At 61.2% G+C, this 21,125-nt stretch overlaps 3 protein-coding genes across 4 annotated transcripts; 1 reads left to right on the top strand and 2 right to left on the bottom strand.

Moving 5' to 3' along the window:
* Positions 1 to 1,964: 1,964 nt before the first annotated feature.
* APOA4 (apolipoprotein A4) lies at positions 1,965 to 10,489 on the bottom strand. 2 transcript variants are annotated; one of them, XM_044997366.1, is made up of 4 exons: positions 10,363 to 10,489; positions 4,244 to 4,338; positions 3,794 to 3,920; positions 1,965 to 3,213 (listed from the first exon to the last, which is right to left on the bottom strand). In XM_044997366.1, the coding sequence occupies exons 2-4, from the start codon at positions 4,290 to 4,292 to the stop codon at positions 2,286 to 2,288; spliced, it is 1,104 nt and encodes a 367-aa protein (XP_044853301.1). In that variant the 5' UTR covers positions 4,293 to 4,338; positions 10,363 to 10,489; the 3' UTR covers positions 1,965 to 2,285. The 2 variants fall into 2 exon arrangements, with proteins under 2 accessions (XP_044853301.1, XP_044853300.1); XM_044997365.1 differs by lacking the exon at positions 10,363 to 10,489 and adding an exon at positions 4,811 to 4,850.
* A 1,114-nt stretch (positions 10,490 to 11,603) lies between these two features.
* APOC3 (apolipoprotein C3) lies at positions 11,604 to 15,304 on the top strand. The gene is made up of 4 exons (XM_044997394.1): positions 11,604 to 11,688; positions 12,805 to 12,870; positions 13,681 to 13,807; positions 14,879 to 15,304. Exons 2-4 carry the CDS (start codon positions 12,813 to 12,815, stop codon positions 14,976 to 14,978), a joined length of 285 nt encoding a protein of 94 aa, XP_044853329.1. The 5' UTR covers positions 11,604 to 11,688; positions 12,805 to 12,812; the 3' UTR covers positions 14,979 to 15,304.
* Positions 15,305 to 17,175: 1,871 nt separating this feature from the next.
* On the bottom strand, positions 17,176 to 20,383 carry APOA1 (apolipoprotein A1). The gene is made up of 4 exons (XM_044996861.1): positions 20,283 to 20,383; positions 19,656 to 19,715; positions 18,890 to 19,043; positions 17,176 to 18,172 (listed from the first exon to the last, which is right to left on the bottom strand). The coding sequence occupies exons 2-4, from the start codon at positions 19,693 to 19,695 to the stop codon at positions 17,566 to 17,568; spliced, it is 801 nt and encodes a 266-aa protein (XP_044852796.1). The 5' UTR covers positions 19,696 to 19,715; positions 20,283 to 20,383; the 3' UTR covers positions 17,176 to 17,565.
* Positions 20,384 to 21,125: the final 742 nt, after the last annotated feature.

The following is a 21,125-nucleotide window of genomic DNA, read 5'->3' as shown; positions in this document are numbered from 1 at the left end:
CAATGCCGGGAAGCTTCCCCTCGCTTCCATCTCGTGCAGAAATGAGGATGATGATAAAGGCCGAGGATTGCTAGCAGCCAGCAGGAGAAGCCCTCCACCCACGGGTGTCAGATTAGCTCCCCAGATGAAATCAGTAAGGCTGTAAAATAAAACAATCCTGCTTCAGAGGCTTCCTTCCTGGGGTGTCTGAAGGAGATAAAGCCCTGCTCCTCATTCCTTGCTGACAGTGCAGCGTAAGAAGTTCAGTGCACACGCACACTCAGACGCATTCACACACACAGAGGACAACACCACAACAGCGCTGGGCTGACCTACCCGGAGTTATGAAGGCATCTCCTCGTTTGGGGACTGTTCAGAGGCTGGGAATGTGGCGATGTGCTTCGGATTCAGAGCAATGCATTCAAGGGCTTCCATTGCCACATCACCAACACCCCGGCCATGGGGCCTGGATGGCTCTGGAGTGTAGGCAATCCGCCCCTCTAGATTACAGCTTCACAGGGAGCACGGGGTGGTAGGCACCCAAAATGGTTTCCATGCATTGGCCATTGAGAGGCCTCATTGAAACAAACAGGTGGGTGGGTCCCCAGCCAGTTGCTGCATGACAGGCATCCCCATCAGTCACAGCACTAACTAGCTCCTTGTTAGCAGCCTCAGCCAAGGGGATGAATGCACCATGGAGCCTGCAGTCCCTTCTCCCCCCGGGGAGAGGGAGCCCTTGGGCCAGGGCTGTGACAGTGTGGGGAAAAGCTGTCCCTGTTCCGTGGGTAGAGACCCTCGAGTGGTCAATCCAGTGGGATGTTCACTAATAATTCCAGCCCTGGGGTTCTGCTCCCAGGCCAGGCTGAGCTGCTGCCAGCCCTGTGAAGAGCAGGGCCGAGGCGGACGGATGGCTGTAAGAATGCACAGCTGGCAGACAGAGTCACAGCTGCATATCAATATGGCTCAGATGTTAACCAGCCCCACCGCTGACTGGAGCTAGCAGCCCTTCATGTGTCCCCAAACCACGCTTCCTCAGCTGGGGGTGTTCCAGGATACCTGCATTGACCTCAAAGGAGCTGCACCGATTTACCCCAGTGCAGGGTCTGGCTCCTTGTCTGTAGATGAATGACACTATTAGAATAGGAAGTGGGGCCCAGGAAAACCAGAGTGCCCTGTTCCCAGGGCAGCAAATGTCTTAGCCCGGCAGAAGAGGACCCCTGGGAGACCCCGCCCACTCCTGGGACACAGGGTCTGCTGCTCAGGGAAGTGGAGTGGGGCAGAGTGGGGGATGCATGAGAGCTCACAGCTGGCTGGTGGCTGCCAGGCTCAGGAGGGAATTGTAAGGGGGCCATTCTCAGGTGGGCAAGCCAGGGGAATGCTAATTCCCAGGGTTGGTCTGTTTATCAGTCCAAATTTAAAAAGTGTTTCCCTTGGATTTAAACCTCCCTCTGCAGTGTCTGTACCCCAGACACTGCAACAAGTGTTCTCCAACTAGCTCAATTCGTGGACCACAGCCTAACAGAGCCACTGTCTTGTGGACACCTCCCGTCCCTGCTTCCATCACCCAGCCCCATGCCCCACACTATTCATAACCATGCAGACCACCTTGCTTGGAGCAGGTCCCTTTCCATCCCCCACTGCCCAGACCCTGCTTCCCTCCCACTGGCAATCACCCGGCTGTATCCACAGGACATCCCAGCACAGGCTTTCCGTTGGTGAGAAGAAAGACAGAAAAAGAAAGACCAATCTTTCTCACTCTCCCCTCATCCAGCCTAGTTTATCCCCTGGTTTCCTGTTCAGACTCACTGGAGTGTGCAGGGCTCATTAATTTAACAAATTAGGCACTTCCTCCAGCCACTAGAACTGGGAAGGGACAGCACCACCCACCCCATGCACCCAAGGAAGAACCTAGGGCCTCTGCAGAACCAGTAATAGCAGAATGCGTCTCTTATGGGTCAGGCTAAGAGAGGGACAGAGTCGCCACGTGCATTTCTGTGTTGCAGTTTTATTTCAGCAGATACAGTAGGTGCAATTTTGGAGCGAGGGCAAGTGCAGGAAAGTCAGTAGCAGCACAGAGAGAGAGTCATCCAGCATGCGCAGGTCTCCTGGCATTCACAGCTCCGGGTGCCTTTCCTGCGCTGTGGCATGAGCTGCGGAAGAGCCAGCATGCCCTTGAGCCTGTCCTGGGGCTGGTTCCAGTGCTCTTCGCCCCGGCTCTGAGGTAGACAGTGGCTTGCCTTGTGCAGTGGAGGTGAGGGTGAGCAGGCGGCGATAGGAAGCGAAGCCGAGCCCTCTTAGGGATCCCCTCAGTTTTCGATCTGCTTGATGGTGCTGAGGAAGGAGGCGACCATGTCCCGCACGTCCTTCTCCAGGAAGCTGAGATGATCCTCCACTTCCCCAGCGTAGGGGCCCAGCTTCTGCCTCATCTCCTCCACCTTCTGCACCAGCTGCTTGTTGAAGGCCTCCCCGTAGGGGCCCACGGTTTGGCGGAACTCCTCAATCTTCTGTTCCATCTGCCCACTCAGGCCCTCCACGTAGGGGCCCAGGGACTGGCGCAGACCCTCGGCATCCGTGCGCAGCTTCTCCTTCAGTTCCTCGGCATAAGGGTTCAGCTTCAGGCGCAGCTCTTCCGCGCTCTCCGAGAGCTTGGCCCGCAGCTCATTTGCACCCTTCTTCATCTGGAAGGACAGGCCCTCAAGCTGGCGATTGAGCTTGTCCTGCACGTCCTGGGCGTAGGGGGCCAGCTGCTTGCGCAGCTCCTCCATGTTCTGGTCTATCTTCACTTGGAGCTCGTCAGCCAAGGGCACCAGCTTCTCCTTCATGTCCGCCACGTTTTTGTCAATCTGCTGCTGGAGCTGCTCGGCATAGGGGGCCAGGGCTGCCTGGAGGCCGTCCACATTCTCCTGCAGCTTGTCCCGCAGCTCTTGGGCATAGGGGGCCAGCTGCTGGCGCAGCAAATCCGCGTTCTGGTTGACCTGGCCACGCAGCTCCTCGGCATAAGGGCTCAGCTTGAGCTGCAGCTCCTGGATGTTCTTGCTGATCTGCTGTTGCACTTGGTCGGCGTAAGGGGACAGCTTGAGGCGCAGGTCCTCCAGTTCCTGCCGGATCTGCTCCTTCAGCTTCTCTGAGTCCTGGCTCAGCTTGGCATGCAGCTCGGTGGCGAAGGGGACCAGCTTCTTCTGCACATCCCCCGCGTAGGAGTTGACATTCTGGAGGTTGTCCTGGAAGAGGGTGCTGGGGGAGGAGGAGAAGGGAAGCTCAGCCCCTAGAGTGTCTTTCATCAATTCACTGCCCAGCTCCTGTCCCCTACCCTGTACCCTTACAACTACATCTAGCGGCATTTCCAGGGCACCCATCTCTGTGCTCCCACCCCTGTCGGAGCAGACCTTGGCTGCAGACCTGCCTCTCAGTGCCTCTAGGGAACCCCGTCTCTTCCAGCTACCCTGCTCCTGACTTGGAGGGGCACGTTTCCCTGCAAGCCTATTGTCCTTATTGTTTTGCATGAGAGTGCGTCCCTCCCGCTTAGCGGGGCAGTGGGTCTGGCAGGCCATACGCCCTTGTTACATTGGGTAGCCGGCTTCTCTTTCATTGCTGCTTTTTGCTCTGGTGTTACTGTTTATTCTAGTTGGATCTCCTAGAACCAGTGCAGAGAAACAGGTACCAGAGCTTTACTCTCTCCACCCGTGCCAGCCCCAGGAATCTGCTCAGGTCCCATCCCTCCCACGGGCTCCAACAAACCCCTCCCTACGGATCGGGGCATCACCCGCCCATGTTCCCCTGGGGGGGCCAGGGGCCTGCTCTCAGGTACACTCACTTGAGCTGCTTGCTGATTTCAGATTGCTGGATCTGCTCCATCGTCTCCTTGGCATTGCCGGTCAGCTGGGTGAAGTAATTCCAGACCACATCGGCCACCTGCTGGGCACTGACATCTGCATGGGCCCCTATGGAGAGAGAAGAGCACCAGTGCTCAGCAGCATGTGCAGCCAGCCCTATGCCTGCCCCGCCCCTCTCCTATTCCCAGGGGTTTCCTTTCCATCCAGCCTCGCAGAGCATCCTAGATAGCCCAGTCACATGCCTGAGGCCACATCTCCAGGTGAGGCCCTCCTCCCTCCCCGCAGCCGACCCGAGCACGCCAGGAGCAAAGAGTCCAGGATGGCCACGGCTCTGCGGAGCAGGATGCTGGGACAGGAACAGGAGGCAGCCCGAGAGGGCCCCCGGGCCCGAGGGCTGCACCCGCCCAGCAGGAGAGGCTGCTCTCCCTTACCTGTGATGGCGAGAAGTGCCAGAGCAAGGGTGACAGCCTTCAGAGACATCCTGCGCTCTTTGGGTTCAGGGACCGGCCAGGCAAAATGAGCCACTCTGCAGAGAGAACAAGATGCGTCAGTCTCCCTGTGCACACTGACCCTGCTCTTCCTGCAGCGCCCCCACCCCGTGCTGAGCCCCTCGCTGTCACAGGGCAGGGTGGGACAAACGAGGTCAGCTTGGGATTCTGCCCCTCCTCCTGTCCCCCCCCCCATCAAAGCACCCCTCCTTCCTGCTGGGCTGAGCTCCCCGCAGCTCAGCCATTGCTGCCGCCAACCTGGGAACGGCTGCGGATCCCTGTGCCCATCTCACCCACCCACTGACCCCTCTGGACAGACCCTTAGCTGCCCGTCTCCCGGCTGCACCCCTTGTAGGATGCCCCTGCAGCCTTTCCCCAGCATGGCACTGTGCAGTGAAGAGCCAGAGACAGGGACCACTGCCCAGCAGGGCCTGTGGTCTCAGGGCTCCAGCTGCAGCTCCCTGCCAGAGGGGCTGGGCTGTCTGCTGCTCCCCCTTCCAGCCAGCTGACCTGTGCTGCTGCTGCTGCTGCTGCTGCTGCTGCTTGGCTGCCGGTTGTGCCCTGCTGGCCTGTATTTATACCGCAGCCAGCAGCCCCGGCCGGCTTCCACGCAGGCTGGTGACACAGTCCCCAGGGCTTGGACTTTAGTAAGGACCCAACGTGGAAGCTGCTGATGTGACGTGTGCACGGGTGTGTCGTTATCTGCTGGGACGCGATGCTGGAGATTGGGGGTGGGGGGGGGGGAGCACTGCAGGGAACCAGGTGTAACTCCACGGCAGCCCACGGCGGGTGTGGACATGGGCGAGGGAGAGCAGAACTGGACCCAGCCCAGGCCATTTGCTGGGCTCGTGCCTGGGACTTTCCACTGAGGTGACCCGAGGGGGGTCCCGTCTCCCTCTCCCTGCTCAGCAGCTAGGGAGAGGTGTTGTGAATCAGCCCAACACAGCAGGTAGCTCTGCAGAGCCGGGAGGGGGCCCCCCAGGGAGGGGGCCCCCCCAGGGAGGGGGCCCTGGGATAGCACTTTTTATTTTGCAGGGTCAGGACCAAGAATGAAGCACTTTTTGCCCAGCCAGGCACAGAGGCCAGGCCGAGTCCCGGGCTGCAGGTCTTCCCAGCCGATACAGGAGGGGAACTCTCAGCTAGCAGGAAAATCACTGGCAGCCTCTGCTGAGAAAGAGCCCGCCTGCCCCGACCCCCCTGGCCATCAGTCCCAGGGCCGGCTCCAGAGCCCAGCGGGGCAAGCACGCGCGTGGGGTGGCCCTTTCCCGGGGGGGCGGCAGGCTGGGCCGGCGGACCTGCCGCAGTCATGCCTGCGGGAGGTCCACCGGAGCCCCGGGACGACCGGACCTGCCGCAGGCATGACTGCGGGAGGTCCACCGGAGCCCCGGGACGACCGGACCTGCCGCAGGCATGACTGCGGGAGGTCCACCGGAGCCCCGGGACGACTGGACCTGCCGCAGGCATGACTGCGGAGGGTTCGCTGGTCCCGCAGCTCGGCTGGACCTCCCGCAGGCATGACTGCGGCAGCTCAAGCAGAGCCACCGGACCTGCGAACCGCCCGCAGCTGCGGGAGGTCCAGCCGAGCCGCGCGACCAGCGGACCCTCCGCAGTCATGCCCGCGGGAGGTCCGCTGCTCCCGCGGCTCCGGGGCGCCTCCCGGGCATGACTGCTTGGGGCGGCCAAAAACGTAGAGCCGCCCCTGATCAATCCCCAGCCCTGCTTGCAGATGCACCTGCTGGAGCAAATTGCTGTGGAGCTGAGACCCCCATACTCCTGCTGGCAGGGGTGGATGGGAAGCTGCTGCGTGGTGGTAAGAGCGGGGGTGGAGGCATGCAGAACACTCAGGCTCTGCTCCTGGCTCCGCCACTGGCTCTGGAGCAAGGCTCATCACCCGGCTCGGTGCCTCAGTTTCCCCTTCTTGTAACATGGGGCTGACGCCGTGAGCTCCCCGTGAGGCGCTTTGGAATGAAAGGGGCAAGAAAAGGGCAAAGTACATTTAACATCAGTTCCACCCTTTGGTCCTCTCTGCCCCCTCCCCAGCCAGCTTCGCTGCCCTCATGGAGCCCAGCTTCCCGGTGCACCGGAGTCTCTGTCCGTACTGAAGCCCTGACGGACCCACCCCGCACAGGCTCTGGCTGGCCTGGCAAGGGGCCCCGTTCTCATGCATCCGTCCCGTGATTTTGAGAAGAAAAGTCTCTGCGCTGAGCCACCGCCCGGCCGTCTGGGACATCAGAGCACAGGGGTCATTGGGCCAGAGCCGCAGCTGATGTGAAGCAGTGCGGTGACTCTGCTGGATCTGCCCTGATCGCCACCCGCTGGGGATCCGACCCATGGTGTGTCATTCCAAGGCACCCACACACAGTGTGTGTGTGTGCGTGGGTGTGTGCGTGGGTGTGTGTGCGTGCGTGCGCGTGACGACATGTCATGCAAAAAGATGTCACTGTGACCAAGCCCCTAAACTCAGTGTGGGTCCTTCTCCCCCCACCCCATGGGCCATTTCTGCAGGCACTGCCTGGCCGGCCTGGCTGCTCCCCGTGCTGCAGGTGGCCAGGTGATGGGCTGCCGCCCCAGCACACCTGGATCAAAGGTCCCAGCTGAGGAGGGAGGAACCAGTTCCAAGGAGGCTAAAGAAACGTCAACAGCCCAGGCCTGATTCTCCAGCTGCCCAGCAGGGCAGAGGCCAGCAGTGCACACTCGGGTCAGGTACGGGGGAGCTAGGGGCAGAGCGTGCACCCAGCCAGCCCTGCTCACTCGGGTCAGGTACGGGGGGGCTAGGGGCAGAGCGTGCACCCAGCCAGCCCTCGAGTGCAGAACGCCTGTGCCCCTAGAGCTGCAGACAAGCACGCAGCGTGTGTACGGGGGGGAGGGGCGTGTAATGGCTCTGGGAGCACCGGGGCCAATGCGACTTGCTGCATATCCTGTGGGAGGAGGGAGCAAGCCCAGGATTTCCATAGGAGGCGCTGGCACTGGACAGGCCTTGGCAGACGCAGGCCCAGCCCCACTCAAACCCCACAGCATGCTTCGTGCCAGTGTGTGAGAAGGCTGGGGGCAGATCAGGGGCACACCGAGGGCTCAGGAGCCCAGCACAAAAAGAAACTGATTCTGGAACCCTCCCACCTCAGGCCCATGGCAGCCCAGGCCCCAGCTCGCAGGGCAGAGGAAGCCGTCAGCGCCCAGCAAAGACTAATTGCCCAGCAACATCCCACAGGAGGGGGAAATGTGTCCCAGTTCCAGCGGACGCTGTGCTGCACGAGGTCGGGGAGCCCTAGGAAGCGTTAGCACCGCGGCCAGCAGTGCAGGTGCTGCTTGTCTAGCATTTCCTTTAGCTTTGCCTCAGCCAGGGCCTGGCCTGTGCCGAGTGTCCCCAGCTCTCACTGACCTACCCAGCAGGGGCGGTGCTCAGCACACTGCAGGATGAGGCCCAAGATGCTTTGCCCCAGGCAGCAGGCACAGTGCCCTGCACACCACGGGACAGTGACGGGTGCAGAGGAAATCTAGCCTGGCCCACACCTCCAGCTGTGTCCAGGGCAGGGCGGGTTTGTTTTTGGGCAAAGTGGCTATTTGGCTTTCCTGCCCAGCGCAGGGTCAGTCTCCCAGCAGGGATGGAGGGAGGCGACCGCTCCGCATGGCCATGCTCCACCGCTCTGCTGACTTCGGGCAGCGCTGGATTGAGCAACACGGTCCGCGGGTGTTTGCTAACCAGACGCTGGTGTCAAAGTCCTGGCTTCCAGCGTGGTACTGCCAAGGCTGGGCGGGAGGCAAAGTCTGAGTGCACATTGGATGCACCAAGGCTCGGCTCTGCTCTGCTCCACTCCCCCCTCTCGGACTCAGTTACGTAACGAGGGCAGAGGGCCTAGGTATGTGCTGTGTGATGGAGCCGGAGCAAGGCCCTGCACACACGGCTACCGCGTGGCCCTGCTCAGACACTTCGGTCCTGATTTGCAGAAAGCACCGTCTGGTCCATCCCCTGCGTTCCAGACAGATCTGCCGATGCACCTCAGCCCTGAACCCCAGCACCCCCGTCTCCGCCAGCCTTCCCTGTGCCCAGCTCTGCCAACGCACCTCACCCTTCACCCACAGCACTCCCATCTCCAGCCCTTCCCCTGCAGTCTGGATCTGCTGATGCATGTCAAGTCTTGACCTGCCGCCTCCCCCATCTCCCACCCTCCAATTGACAATTAGGCCCCATTGTACGAAATCAAGGCTTGCTTTTGTGATGTGTCCAAATCTGCAGCAGGGAACAGACTGAGCTTCAGGAAGTTCATTCTCCTTGTGAGCTAAGGCGCTGTGCAGCCAGCTGCCAGAGGCTCATGTTTACCCCTGGAATTGCCCCACTCTGGAAACAAACTGCATCCAGACAATGGGCAAGCTAGTGCTCTAAAAATACATCTGCCTGGAGGAACCATCACTGGGCCAGGGAAAGAGCGGCTCAGTCCCACCTGCAGTTCCACCAGCTCGGCCAGCGGAGAGTGGCGAGCTCCTGGGACAGCGTCTCCAGCCGAGCACTCCCCACAGTGCCCTGCGTGCTGCCAGCCCAGAGCATCCTCCCTGCTCCACGCAGCCAGGCGCTGCAGGAATATGCCGGCTGCTCGCAGCTCGGTCTCAGCACAGCCCCAGCCCCCGGCAATCCTGGCCGGCATTGGGGCACCCAGCGCAGCCCTGGAGCGGCAACTGCAGAGCATACGGCACAACGCTCCCACAGGGCCCCTCCCAGGGCAGCACGGAGGCCACGCTGAGTCTTTCCTCTCTTGCTCATTGCAAGGCTGAGGGCCTGTCCCAAACCCGCACTGGGAAGGTGAGGCCAGGGTGGCCGTGCACGCCTGTGACGTGGCTGCTGGCCACAGCCCTTCTGCCCTCGCTGAGCGGGCCAGCCCCCTCCTGTTGGTAAGGTGGATACAATCACCAGTGCCCGGGCTCAGAAGCAGGATCCCAACCGGGCATGGCTAACAGGGACCCCTCACCCAGCCAGAGCCCTGGCTAGGCATTCCTCCTGACGCCACTGCCCTGAGCACCTGCACAACAGACAGGCCCCCACATGGCCTCAGGGCTGAGCCTGGGGGCAAACGTGCCTTTAACCCGCCGGGAGCTTCCCCAGTTGTGGGGCTAGACAGGGGCAAGTTAGATAGTCTTCGGGGCAAGATTAGCCCCATTCCCCTGACCACTCCCCCAGCTTGTCCCTCGTCCCGGGGGCTGCAGCCACTGGTCTCCTTCATGACCACACGCATGGGGGGCCTGCAGGCTTGGGGGGGCTATTTCCCACCCCCTGGATGGCACTCGCTGTCCTGCTGAGTTTCCCCTCCCTCGCCCTGTGCTAGAGAGCAACCCGCCTTGTCGGAGTCCTGCCTCGGGGCTGCAGGATGAGAGTAGCCGCTCAGCACGGAGATAGGGCTTGGAATGGGCCCTTGCCCCCACGAGGCGTATCCCCCACCTGACATCATAGCCCTCGCTTTGTGACATCACAGACGTTTCCATGGCAGCCCCTTATGACGTCACAGGGCGCGGTTCAGCCCTGAGGAGGGGAACGAGCAGCAGCAGGAGGAGATGGAGCCTGAGCGTAAGACAAGCCACCTAAGCGCTGCGGGAGAAATGGAGAGCGCCGGATGGGCACAGCTCCAGGCCTCAGCGCAAGTCTCCCTCCCAGCGTTTTGCCTAGTTCACATTTAAATGGCTCCCCGCAGCTCGTCCCCCAGCCGGTGGGACCCCAGAGCTTCCCCAGAGATGCAGCACATTGGCTCCCGGGCCCAGGCTGCAGCTCCCCTGCGACGTGTTATCACCGGTTCACAGTACAAGGTGACTGGGGCAACGGGCTAGTGGCAGGGCTCCGTGGGGATGACGCCACCAGAGTCCAAAGAGCCCTGGCTGCTGCCCTGCCCTGGCCGAAGAAGGCCTGTGTGCAGGACACCAGCTAGCTGGAGACCTCGGGGGGGAAGATGCCAGCAACAGGATTTCCTGGCTCACCCTGGGAGCAAAGCAAATGCAGGGCTGGTCTGTGCGCTCATACCATCCCTCCCCTACCAAACCCAGCAAGCCTGGAGCCACAGAAAGGCTGAGCTGCTTGTTACCGTGCTGGTGGGAACCGCGGTGTCCTGCTTCAGTGCCCAGAGCTACCAATTATTCCCTCCGTGGGCAAGTCTCTCTGGGTCTCTGCTCCCCACTTGTGAAAAGGGGGAACTTCCTGGGACAGTCTGTGTATCTGCTGCCAGCTCCTGGGGCAAGGACTGTCTGTGCAGGCTGGGCCCTCTGTTTGCTGCTGTAATATGCCTCAGGGGGCCTCCCCTCCAAACCTCGATGCAGCTCAGCTGTGCTGGAGCCTGGCCTCCCTTCCGCTCATTGCTGCAGCTGAGCCGGGCATGCTCCGCAACTGGGGCTTGGCCTGGCCTGGCAGCTAGCAGGGCTGTAGCTGGTGCTTAGGGGGGTCAGTGTGACTGGGGCATGACATGGCCTGGAGCCCTGGGGGCTGTCACCTGGGCCAGAGCCAGAGGGTCACCCTGCTCCTCCTCTCCCTCCCTGGGGGGATGGAGGTTGGACCTGGGTCTCCACTCTCCCTGGGGGAGTAGCTGGCCAAGGCCCAGAAAACTCATCAGTAACCAGGCAATCCAGCATCCCACGTGGGCCCAGCTGCCCTCTTCCTGCTGCTGAGGTGCTGGCACTGCCCCTTCTGCCAGCCAGGACAACGGGGGAGCAGCCCAGGCCTCACCCGGCTCCTGGTGCCTTCGGGAGCCGCTGCGCTGAGCACAGGACCAGCGTGCCACCCGGCAGTGCAGTCCTGCCCCGGCCCTCGGGGCAGCTAGCCCGGCCCCTGCCTGCCCCCAGAGCCCAGGCAGACCGCAGCTGGCTCCAGTGCCCTGCCTGCCGATGCAAGCTGGACACAGGCCACTGGAGGTCACTCTTGTGCCATAGACAGAGTTGCAGCCTCCCCTGGGCCCAGCTGGTCAGGGAGCTCAGGACAGGCTGGGGTGTGGAGCATCTCTGCTGGCAGCACTCACCTGGGGCCCACCCCCGAGGAGGGGAGAGCCAGATAAGGAGGTGGCTGCAGGGAGTTAGGGTCTCTGCAAAGCAGGGAAGGGAGCCCTGTCACTGCTCTGCACTGACCACGGCAGGGCCTCGAGAGAGAGTGTGTGTGTGTGTGTGTGTGTGTGTGTGTACACACACACACAGCCTTGGCCCCGGTTTTCTGAGGGATTTCCCAACTCCCTGATGGCGCCTGACCCTGAGTATGTCTGGCAGCAAGAAAGTGCACCATAAATGCAACCCCCCTCCTCGGACCGGCCAAGCCACCCCGCTGACCTTTGCCCAAACGTCCCCTGGAGGCCGCTTCCTGGGGCGGTATAAAAGCGTGAAGCCGGGGCTCTAGCTGGTTAGTAAAGCCCAGGAAGCAACGCAGCCAGGTAAGCCTGGAGTTTGACACGTTAGATCCTGGGGCTGGGGCTGGAGGGACATGGCTGGGGCTCGTGCCCACCTGGGGGTGAGTCAGCTGCATTTCAAGCCGCAGAGCATCACTGCAAAGGAAAAGCAGCTCTGGCTGCAAGCGGGGAGGAGATAACAGGGAAAAGCCAGTCCTGCCCCCGGTGAACCAGCCTCCAGAGTCCCCGTAGGACGCTCTGGGAATGCTGCTGAGCAGCAGCTGCTGCCTCGCGCTAAGCTCTGTGCACACCCACGAACAGCGGGTGCAGGCGGCTGCCTGGTCTGCCCTGGGCAAGGGCACTCCCTACCCCTGGGAGGTGTGTGCAGCTTAATGGCACGACCCCCCGCATGCAGACAGGACCATCAAACTTTCCTGTGTGTGTCCTGAGCCAGCCGCAAAGCGCTGCTGCGGGGCCTGCGCTCGCGGGCCAGGGGCCGTGGGAACAGGCCACATCACTGGCTCTGATGCTGGGAAGAGCAGGCCAGGACCCAATCGGCCTGAAGGGACTCTGTGTTCTGCCTGCTGTGGCTCGGGCCGTCAGCCCTCTGCCTGTGCTGGGGAAGCCGCCAGCCTTTCTCCCTGCCACACACACACGCTGCAGCCTGTGGGGCCAGAGCGCAGTTTGCTGCTGCAGGGGGAGACCCCAGGCAGCCCGGCTTGGCAGAGCCAGTGTGCATGTGGGGAGACAGTGTCCTTCCCCCAGCTTGGTGCTGCTGGGCTGGGCTGGGGCATGCGTGGGGGACAGACAGGGGTGCCTGTTTATTCGGAGCCCCCTTGTTTCCAAGCGGTGGAGCTGAACCCTGCTGCACGCTCTGCCCCCATAGCTCAACTCGCAGCGGCCGCCCGCTTCCTGGCTCCCCAGGTGCCAGGCTGGGGTGTGAGTGCTGGCCCTGACACTGTGCAGCCCGCTGGGTTTGCAGCCGCTGGCTCCTGGGGCAGGCTGTGCCTACATGTCCAGAGGGCACCGCGAGAGGCCTGGGGGGCTCGGTGCACCACACCCAGTGGGGGGCATGGGAGGGGGGTGCCATTACGCCGGGTGAGGGTGCTGTCACTGGGATGGCCCCTGCAGCCCTTCACCGCTCTGCTGCTCTCTCCTCAGCCCGCACCATGAAGGCCCTGCTCCTCCTCGCGCTCCTCGGCCTGGCACTGCTCGCTGCCGTGGCACGTAAGAGCCGCCACCCCCTGGGGGCGAGGGAAAGGGGGGCAGAGTTGGGCGGCGGGGGTGGGAGGAAGGAATCAGGTATAAGCAAGAGATGGAAAGGGTGGGGGGAGCAGGTTGGGGGGTGAGGTGGGGAGGAGGGAAGGGGAATCACGCAGCCATGGAAGTGCTGTTAGTTACCAGGCAGCAGGAGGCACAGAGAGATTCACAGAAATGCAGGGCTGGAAGGGAGCTCCAGAGCCACCCAGCCCATCCCCCTGCGCTGAGGCAGGACCAGACAACCTAGACCGTCCCTGCCAGCTGTTTGTCCAACGTGTTCTTAAAAACCTCCAGTGCCGGGGATTCCACAGCCTCCCTTGGGAGCCTGGTTCAGACCTTAACTAGCCTTAATTAGACATTTTTACCTATTCTCTAACCTAAATCTCCCCTGGCTGCAGATTAAACCCATTGCTTCTTGTCCTGCCTTCAGTGGACGTGGAGAACAACTGATCCCCGCCCTGTTTATAACGGCCCTTCGTGTGTTTGAGGACTGGTATCAGGTCCCTCCCCCATCTTCTTTTCTCAAGACTAAACGTCCTGGTTTTTCGCCTTGCCTTGTAGGCCAGGTTTTCTAAACCTTTGATCATGTCTGGAGAGAGTGCAGAGAAGAGCAACAGTTTGTCCACATGGCTCCTAAAGTTGGGGCAGCCAGAACTGGACACAGGACTCCAGCTGTCCGAGTAGAGCAGGACGGCTCTTGCCCATACAACACTCCTGTTAATACCCCCCAGAACCTCCCACTACCCCCTCCCCACACGGCTTGGTTTGTGCTTGCAGAGGCGGCCGCCCCCGGGGAGGAGGAAACCATCGTGAAGAAGGTGCAAGATTATGTCCACCAGGTGGCGCAGACGGCCAAGGACACCTTAACCAAGGTCCAGGAATCGGAGGTGGCTCAGCAGGCCAGGTGCGCCCCCCCCCCGCCCCCGCCCATCCCTTCTGACCCCGGGATCTCCCCCACCTCTCCCCACAAGCCCTTCCCCTGCCCAGGCACAGCCAGCATCTGGAGAACCCTGGCGACCAGGCTAGGGGCAGATACAGGGCTGGGCAGTGCCCAGCAGCCCCTGGAGCTGCAGAGATCTGCCCCAGGGAACAGCAAGCAGGAGCCCTCAGCCCCCTGCTCACCAGTGTGGAACATGCTGGGATACAACCCTGGGCCCAGGAGGCCGGTGACGAAGCTCCTGTGACCTTGAGTGTCCCACAGCTGCAGGTGAGGGCCCTGGGCGCTGCAGGGTCAGCACCTGAGTGGCACCCGTCCTGGCTGAGGCCCCCAAGCAGCTGGTCTGCGCACAGTGCCTCTCCTGAGAGGCAAACACCTGGCTGGCTCTTGTACTCAGCCGCCTTTCCAGGAGCTGGGGGCGCTCCGCTGGGAGAGGGAGCCGTCACGCCGAGGCAATGGGGTGCAGCGACCCCCAAGCGCTCTGACTGCCCCGGAATGCAAACTGGTTAATCCAGGGGCATAGGCAGGAGACAGCAGGGGGCGCAGTCCAGTCCCTCTCAGGACACAAAATACCCCATGAGTCGGTCGTCTAATTGGCAGCTCAGTGAAAGGGCAGGGACTGAATGGGCCATGGACAGATGGTCCCTCTGTGAGCCCAGGACAGGATGGGGGAAGCTGGTTCTGTGGCTAAGTGCACCAGTCCCATTGCTCCAGCACAATCCCCAGCCCACAGGGGGATGCCCTGTGGCCAAGGGGTTTCTCAGAGATCCAGGCTTGGCAGCGTGATTCTAAAAGCCATGCCCCACCCAGCAGCGACCCTGCGCTGCTTATTAAAGCAGCATTTTATAGCACAGGGACAGCCACAGAGCCCCGTATACTGCCCTTCCCTCTCTGCCCCCGCACCGCATGGGTGTACCTCACAGCTTGATTGCACTGAGTCATGTTATTCAAGTGGCTGTGTTAGACCTTTGCATATAGGGCCCCCCTTTCAATATAACCTCCTCCTCTGCTCCCCCCTCCTTGTGTTTACTCCCTCAGGGACTGGGTCAATATGCGTGCTGAGGACATACACCAGTTCTGGGATGTGCTAAAGGACAAGTTCTCTGCGCTCTGGGAGCTACAGCCGCCGGGGCAGTGAGCCCCTCATCAGCAGCTCTGGTTGGGTTCTCAGCTGAGTGAGTGCAGGTGCAGGATGCACAATGCAAATTGTAACCAAATTGACTCCCTGCTCTGGGCAGAGCGCCCAGCATCCGTCCATCTAAGCGCTCTCCCACCTGCCTGCCTGCCTGTCCAGTAACTCAGTCTCCACTCAGCGTGGCATGTTCATATGCTACTTCCACTGGGGCCCAGGAGTTTTGGTACCAGCTGGTGTGTTGGTTTGGAGGGGCTGGGTTTTTTTCTCCTTATAAAACATCATAACTCAAAGTTTATCATGTGTCTTGCAATAAAATGAAGTCAACTTGAGCTGCATTTGGTGGGCTTTACTGGAGTGTTGCAGTGAGAGCGTACACAGCTTGTATGCAGTGAACAGGCTCCCAGGAGCAAGCAGGACTGGGTTTGAGGAGCTGTTTGCATTCTCTGTGCAATACCCATCATTAGGTAATGGCAGTGTTTGATGTTGGCAGGGCTGAGTCCTGGCACCTCTGGGCTTGCTGCAGCAGGTATGAATGTTGCTCGAGCCCTGGCACCTCTTTCATTACAACTTAAGCACTGGGTAAAGGAAAAAGACTCATCGGAACCAACTAGCATTTGGGAACAATTGCCCAGAATGGGATTTACTGGCCAATGAATCACCAACCCCCAGGCTCGGCCTCGGGTGAGTGCCCTGGCCCCCAGTCCAGCCCCTACCCCAGGGATGCCCATGCTTGGCCCATCCCAGCTCGCTGCATAGCAATGAATGAAGTCAGCATTAGGCCTACTGTGCATGCCTCCGCCCCCTTGTGCCACCTGCTTTTCTTGGGTACCTAGGAACTGCAGCTGTTTCTAGTGGAAGGACGACAGGGGAATGGGGTGCTGGTTACCTGGGGAAACCTGGCCCCATGGGAAGATGCTGCTTTAACAATGGCAGCCTAGAATATGCTTTGAGGTAGAGAACAAGGCCACTGCTGTGGTTGGGGGCTCCCCGCCCAAGACACCGGAAACGGGGCTGGATTTTTAGAAATTTCTCAGGATCAGGCCCTTTCAAGGTGACTGAAAATCTTGGGCCAGCGCGCAGGGTGGCTGTTCTCCCAGCTAGCATCTTGATGGGGCTTTGTCTAAGCCTGCAGCCAGCATAGCCGGGTGGGCGGTTATTGTACGCAGACCCCAGAGCTGTGCAACACGGCTGCCCTCTGCAGACCCCCACCCAGTGGGCCCATGGCCTGGCGCTGGCACCGGCGGGTTGAAAGCAGATGGAAACAAGGCTTATGGGGGCATAAAGGCTCAGGCTACAGCCAGCACTGCCGGGCGGCTGCCAGAGGCTGTCTCAGCGGCAGTGACCAGAGAGCTTCCGCTTTGCTACAGAGGGGGAAGCTAGCACCAGGGCCCGGCCGGACGCCCCATCTTGGTGTGATGCTGGGAGGGGGTGGGTGTCGCACACACTCTAACCCCCAAGATGGCTGCAGGAGCAGGAGCAGCTGAGTTTGCAGGGCCAAGCTAACCGCCCCGCCTGGCTCGGCTCTGGTGAGGCCTCACCTGCTCTGTCCTAGCCAGCTCCGCTAATGGCCCTCAGCTCTGACCTGCTCTGGACCACATCCTGCCCCCAGCTGCCAGCCCCAGCCGGCTGATGCGCCCCTCAGCAGCAGGTTTATAACAGCCCAGCTGAGCGCATCTCCTGTGCTCCATGCACAAGGGACACGGCTGAGCCTGAGGGGCTCATTCCCCTGGGGAGCTTCAATGGCCTCACCCCATGTCTGCTGCCCAGCGCCCCCTAGCCCCACATCCGCGTCTCCCTCGGGGCTCCCAGAGCTCTCAGGTTCGGCTGGGAGGCTGGGCCTGCGGGAAGGTGATTCTGATCAACACCCCTTGGAAAGAGCCACCCTGGGGCAACCTCCCGCTCAGCTCAGGGTGCTCTGCGGGCCTGCACTGGGACTGCTAGAGCGTGGGAAAGGGAGCACCTGGGAGGGCTCCCCACAGGGTCCCCTCGCCCCATGTCGCCTGCAGACCATTCTTCTTCCTGCCCCCCAACCTCCCTCCTGGTCTGCACAGCCCCTCCCTTCCCTTCAGTCACCTGCAGCCCACGGACCCCCGTGAGCCCCCACAGAGCTCCTATGTCTTCCCGGCCCCATAGTGCCCTCAGCCTCCCATTTGGTGCTCCCCCCCAGCCCCAGGAAATCCCCTGCAAACACAAGCTCCTGTAACTTAAATCACTTTTATTTGACAAAACAAAGAAACAAGAACGAAGAGTTTGGGGGGGAGGTTGGGCAGGTGGGAGCCCCGAGCCTGGAACAGGGAGAGCAGCTCTGGGCAGGATGGTCCCAGCGGACTGGCCTTTGCCCTGTGCTGTGAAGCGTGTGCTGGTTTCCACCCCAGCCCCTGCCCCCCAGCAGAGGGACCCTCGTTCTACAGTGATTGATCAGTAAGTGACAGCCACAAAGGGCAGAGGCGCTGGGGGAAGGAGGGAGGTGAGCACACCTGGTGCGATCACCCGGATGCACACTAGCAGCAGTGGAACGCAGGGCAGTGGCTGATCAATTGGGGGCTCATTGTGGCTAGGGGAGGGGGTGTCAGTCCCTGGCCTGGGGCCACTACTTGGCCTTGGCCACATTCTTTCGGAGGGTGTCCAGCAGGTTCAGGAAGCGGGTCTTGAGGTTCTCGGCATAGGGGGTCAGGCGCTCCTTGAAATCCTGCATGAGGGGCGTGACCTTCTCTCGGAAGGCGGTGAGGTGCTGGATCACCTTGGCCTGGTACTCGGCAGCCTGGGGGATGCCCTTCTCCCGAATCTCCTGCAGCTTCTGGGTCAGCTTCTGGCGCAGCTCGTCACTGTAGGGGGTCAGGTTCTTGCGCAGCTCATCCACATGCCCACGCAGCCGGTCCCGGGCCTCCTCAGCCACAGGGGTCAGCTTCTGCTGCAGGACCTCCACGTTCTTCTTGGTTATCTCCTTCAGCTCCTCACCGATGGGCGCCAGCTTCGTGCGATAGGTCTCCAGCTCCTCTGTCCACTTCTTGTAGAACTGCTCCAGGAAGGGCTGGATCTTCTGTTTCACCGCCTCCATCTCCTTGGTCAGCTCCTGCTTCAGGGCCTCGGTGTCCTTCATCCACAGCCCCAAGGTCTCCTTATAGACGGGAGCCAGGTCCTCCTGCAGTTTCTGTGCCGCCACCGTCAGGGAGTCCAGGTTGTCAGCCAGCTTCAGGCTGCAGGGGAAAACAGGGCCGGGGTTACACACTGTTGCATGGCCTCTCCCCTGGCAAAGCCCAGGGAGGCCTGGAGATGCAGCCTTGTTCCCAGAAGGGAGGGGACGGTACAGCCGGCAGATGGGCGCTGCTCCCAGCCACTGCCTTATGGGACTAACACCGGGAGCTGGGAACTCCCATGCGCTAATCCCAGCTCTGCCGCCGCCTCCCTCTGGCCAGTCACCCCACCCCACAGGTTCAGAAGGGTTCACACATTTTGGGTGCTCAGACTGAGATGCCTGGGGCCTCAGTGTGGCTGACACCGCAGCTCTGGGCCAAGTCAATGGTAGAATTAACCTCTTCCATGCCTCAGTTTCCCCAGACAACCTGGGATGACAAGGCTCACTCAGTGGAAGGAGGGAGAGTGCTAGATCCACCGCAATGGTGAGGGGTGTCTCAGCTGTCAGCTGCTGTGCAGTGCGGGCCACCGGGCACCCCACAGTGACAAAGCCCCCTTAGCTCCATGGGCAGGGCTTGTGGTCACCACTAGCTGCTGGGTCCTAGGGCCGGACACACACAGTGGAGCAGTTCTCATTCCAACCAGCAGAAGGCAGTGGTGCCACGTGGGGGGTGGCTTCAGAACCGGGGGCATCACAGACTGCACATGTAGGGCCCAAGGCTATAGGGCTGGTGCTGGCCCTCCTAACAGCCTGCTCCTCCCCAGAGTCAGCTACTCACTCAAGCTGTTTGCCAACTGCAGAGGCCTCAAACTGGGCAACGGCTTCCTTGCCACTGGCCTTGACGGTCTCCAGGTAGACCTGGACCATGTCCCTGAACTGATCCAGGGGTGTCTGCGGGTCGTCATGCTGCCAGAAGTAGCGAGCCTGAGTCCCTGCAAGGAAAGCACAAGAGGGCTCAGGACCAGCTCCCCAAACCCCACTCCGGAGACCCTCCCCACCTCCTGCCAGATCTGCCCCTGGGCTGGAGCCGGCAGCTGCTTGCGCTACCAACCGCGGGCGTGGCGGATGGTGCCTGGCTGTTCCAGCCCCCTAGGCGGGAAGGGTTTCCTGGGGGAGCCTGGCTGGTTTTACACGTCTCTGGTTTGGAGAGGTTACAGGCTGGGTCCTTCAACCGGGGGCAGTGGGCTCACCTGGCCCAGCCAAAATTATTGCTCCAGAGCTCCTGGCTCCCAAACCTCTGCCCGCTGGCCCACCCTGCCAACCCGAGTGTGCCCCCCGCTCTCCCTGCTGCACATAGCTCGTCTCTGCTCCCTGGCCCAGGCAGGGGCTGTTTGACAGCAGGGTCGTCTCCAAACCGCTTGTAGGGTCGCTCTAGACTGGATGCCTTCTGCAGAGACTGCCGGGGCCTGGCCCCTTGCAGAGCAAGGCACACGGGTCTGCCCAGGGCTCTGACTTCTGGGCCTGGACACGGCTCCTCCGCCCTCCCTGCTCAGGGTGTCTGGATTCACCCCCCCTTCAAGACGCGTGCTGGCTTTTGGCCCTACCTGTGAGGAACACCAGGGCGAGGATCACAGCGGATCTCATCTTCGGCTGCGTCTCTCAACCTGGAGAAGGCAAAAGAGTTGGGGGCTCAATAGAAACTGCTTAACAGAGCGAGGAGGTGCCAGTCGATGATCGATCACCGGAGGACGGTGACAATCTGGGACAAGCCTGGCTCCTTCTGCCATTATCCCCCCCCATAACCCCCAGGGGAGACCCACTTACCCACCTGGCACTGCCCCATTCTGCCCCTGCCCACTTAAGGCATCTCAGGGCTCTGCACCAGCCCAACTGGCGAGACCATGTAACAAAGGCCATTGGTGCCTTTACAACGGGGCGAGCAAGCGCCCAGAGGGAGGCAATGGGTGTAGGGCTCGTGATCTTTCTGCTTCCCAGCCATGCTGCTGCTGCCAGTTCTCCCAGGGTGGAGTGAGGCTAGCACCTCCTCTCCATCACCTCTCACAGCAGTTAAACATGCCCTGAGCGTAACCTCCCAGGACGGAGGGAGGCTCCCAGCGCAGCAGGGCCGCACAGAGAGCAGCTCCAGGGCCCCAGGACCGGGCAGGACTCCCCAGCTCTCACCAGGAACCGTTCCCAGCAAGTCACACTCCTAGAAGGATTGAGGCGCTTACCAGTTTCGCTGCCTCCTGCTGCTGCTGCTGCTCCTCCTCCTCCTCCTGAGTGTGGCTTGTGCGTCCCCAATGCTGCTATTTATACTGGAGAGGGGATTTATCACGGAGATAAGCTCGGGAAAGCACTCCCAAGTTCTGATTATGTGGCGCTTAGAGTTCAAGGATCGAACACATCCCCGCTGTGGATGGGTGCGATCAAGGAGCAACTGCCTGGGAGGACAAACAGGCAGAGGGAGCCTCCAGACCAGCTAGGCTGTTTACACTTCAGCTGACCTAGATTTTCCACCAGCCCCATTGGGACCCCTCCCTACCCCCTGCCCTTCAGAAGCCCCTGAGATTCGATGGGAGCCAGTGGGCAAGATTTGCATCCTCAGGCATTCAGCTTTGTTTTCTCAGGACACCTCAGGCCCTCGTCTGTTTCTTTTGAAACAATGAGAGGTGCACTAGCCACCACGTACTCCCCGCCCCCCCCCAGCTCTAAAGTAACCATTCGCAAGTCGCCTCGTGTGCCCAGCACAGGTCAGGCCAGCGCTCAGGGAAATGGGAACCTGCCAGGCAGATAGCGCCGAGTCCTGTGGTGGTGTGTGCAATGGGGGGCATAGGACCACTGGAATGGAGGTGGGGCTCAAAGTCTGGAATACCAAATGCTCTGGCCTCCCTGTACCCTGCCACGGCCTCTGACGAACTCCCTCAATCCCCAGGCTCAGCCCTGGGGACGACCTCCAGAGCCGAGACTATCCTAAGCCAAGCCACCTACCTAAGCATTATCCTGAGGAACATGGGGCTCGCCCCATCGCACTTCCCCTTTGGCCCGTATGGGGCCAGGGGAGGAGGGCATGAGGC

This window comes from Mauremys mutica, chromosome 22 (assembly GCF_020497125.1).
Source record: "Mauremys mutica isolate MM-2020 ecotype Southern chromosome 22, ASM2049712v1, whole genome shotgun sequence".
NCBI classification, from domain to species: Eukaryota; Metazoa; Chordata; order Testudines; family Geoemydidae; genus Mauremys; species Mauremys mutica.
The sequence above is the reverse complement of the archived record's forward strand: the minus strand, read 5'-3'. Positions and strand labels throughout refer to the sequence as shown.

What these genes read in the sequence shown, in the direction of transcription:
- APOA4 (XM_044997366.1), bottom strand. Translation starts at nt 4,292, where the DNA reads ATGTCTCTGAAGGCTGTCACCCTTGCTCTGGCACTTCTCGCCATCACA. An exon ending in GGCACTTCTCGCCATCACAG is followed by an intron (nt 3,921 to 4,243) that starts GTAAGGGAGAGC and finishes CTCTCTCCATAG; the next exon opens with GGGCCCATGCAGATGTCAGT. An exon ending in GAAATCAGCAAGCAGCTCAA is followed by an intron (nt 3,214 to 3,793) that starts GTGAGTGTACCT and finishes CTCCTCCCCCAG; the next exon opens with CACCCTCTTCCAGGACAACC.
- APOC3 (XM_044997394.1), top strand. Translation starts at nt 12,813, where the DNA reads ATGAAGGCCCTGCTCCTCCTCGCGCTCCTCGGCCTGGCACTGCTCGCT. An exon ending in ACTGCTCGCTGCCGTGGCAC is followed by an intron (nt 12,871 to 13,680) that starts GTAAGAGCCGCC and finishes TTGTGCTTGCAG; the next exon opens with AGGCGGCCGCCCCCGGGGAG. An exon ending in GAGGTGGCTCAGCAGGCCAG is followed by an intron (nt 13,808 to 14,878) that starts GTGCGCCCCCCC and finishes TTACTCCCTCAG; the next exon opens with GGACTGGGTCAATATGCGTG.
- APOA1 (XM_044996861.1), bottom strand. Translation starts at nt 19,695, where the DNA reads ATGAGATCCGCTGTGATCCTCGCCCTGGTGTTCCTCACAG. An exon ending in CGCCCTGGTGTTCCTCACAG is followed by an intron (nt 19,044 to 19,655) that starts GTAGGGCCAAAA and finishes CTTTCCTTGCAG; the next exon opens with GGACTCAGGCTCGCTACTTC. An exon ending in GCAGTTGGCAAACAGCTTGA is followed by an intron (nt 18,173 to 18,889) that starts GTGAGTAGCTGA and finishes TTTCCCCTGCAG; the next exon opens with CCTGAAGCTGGCTGACAACC.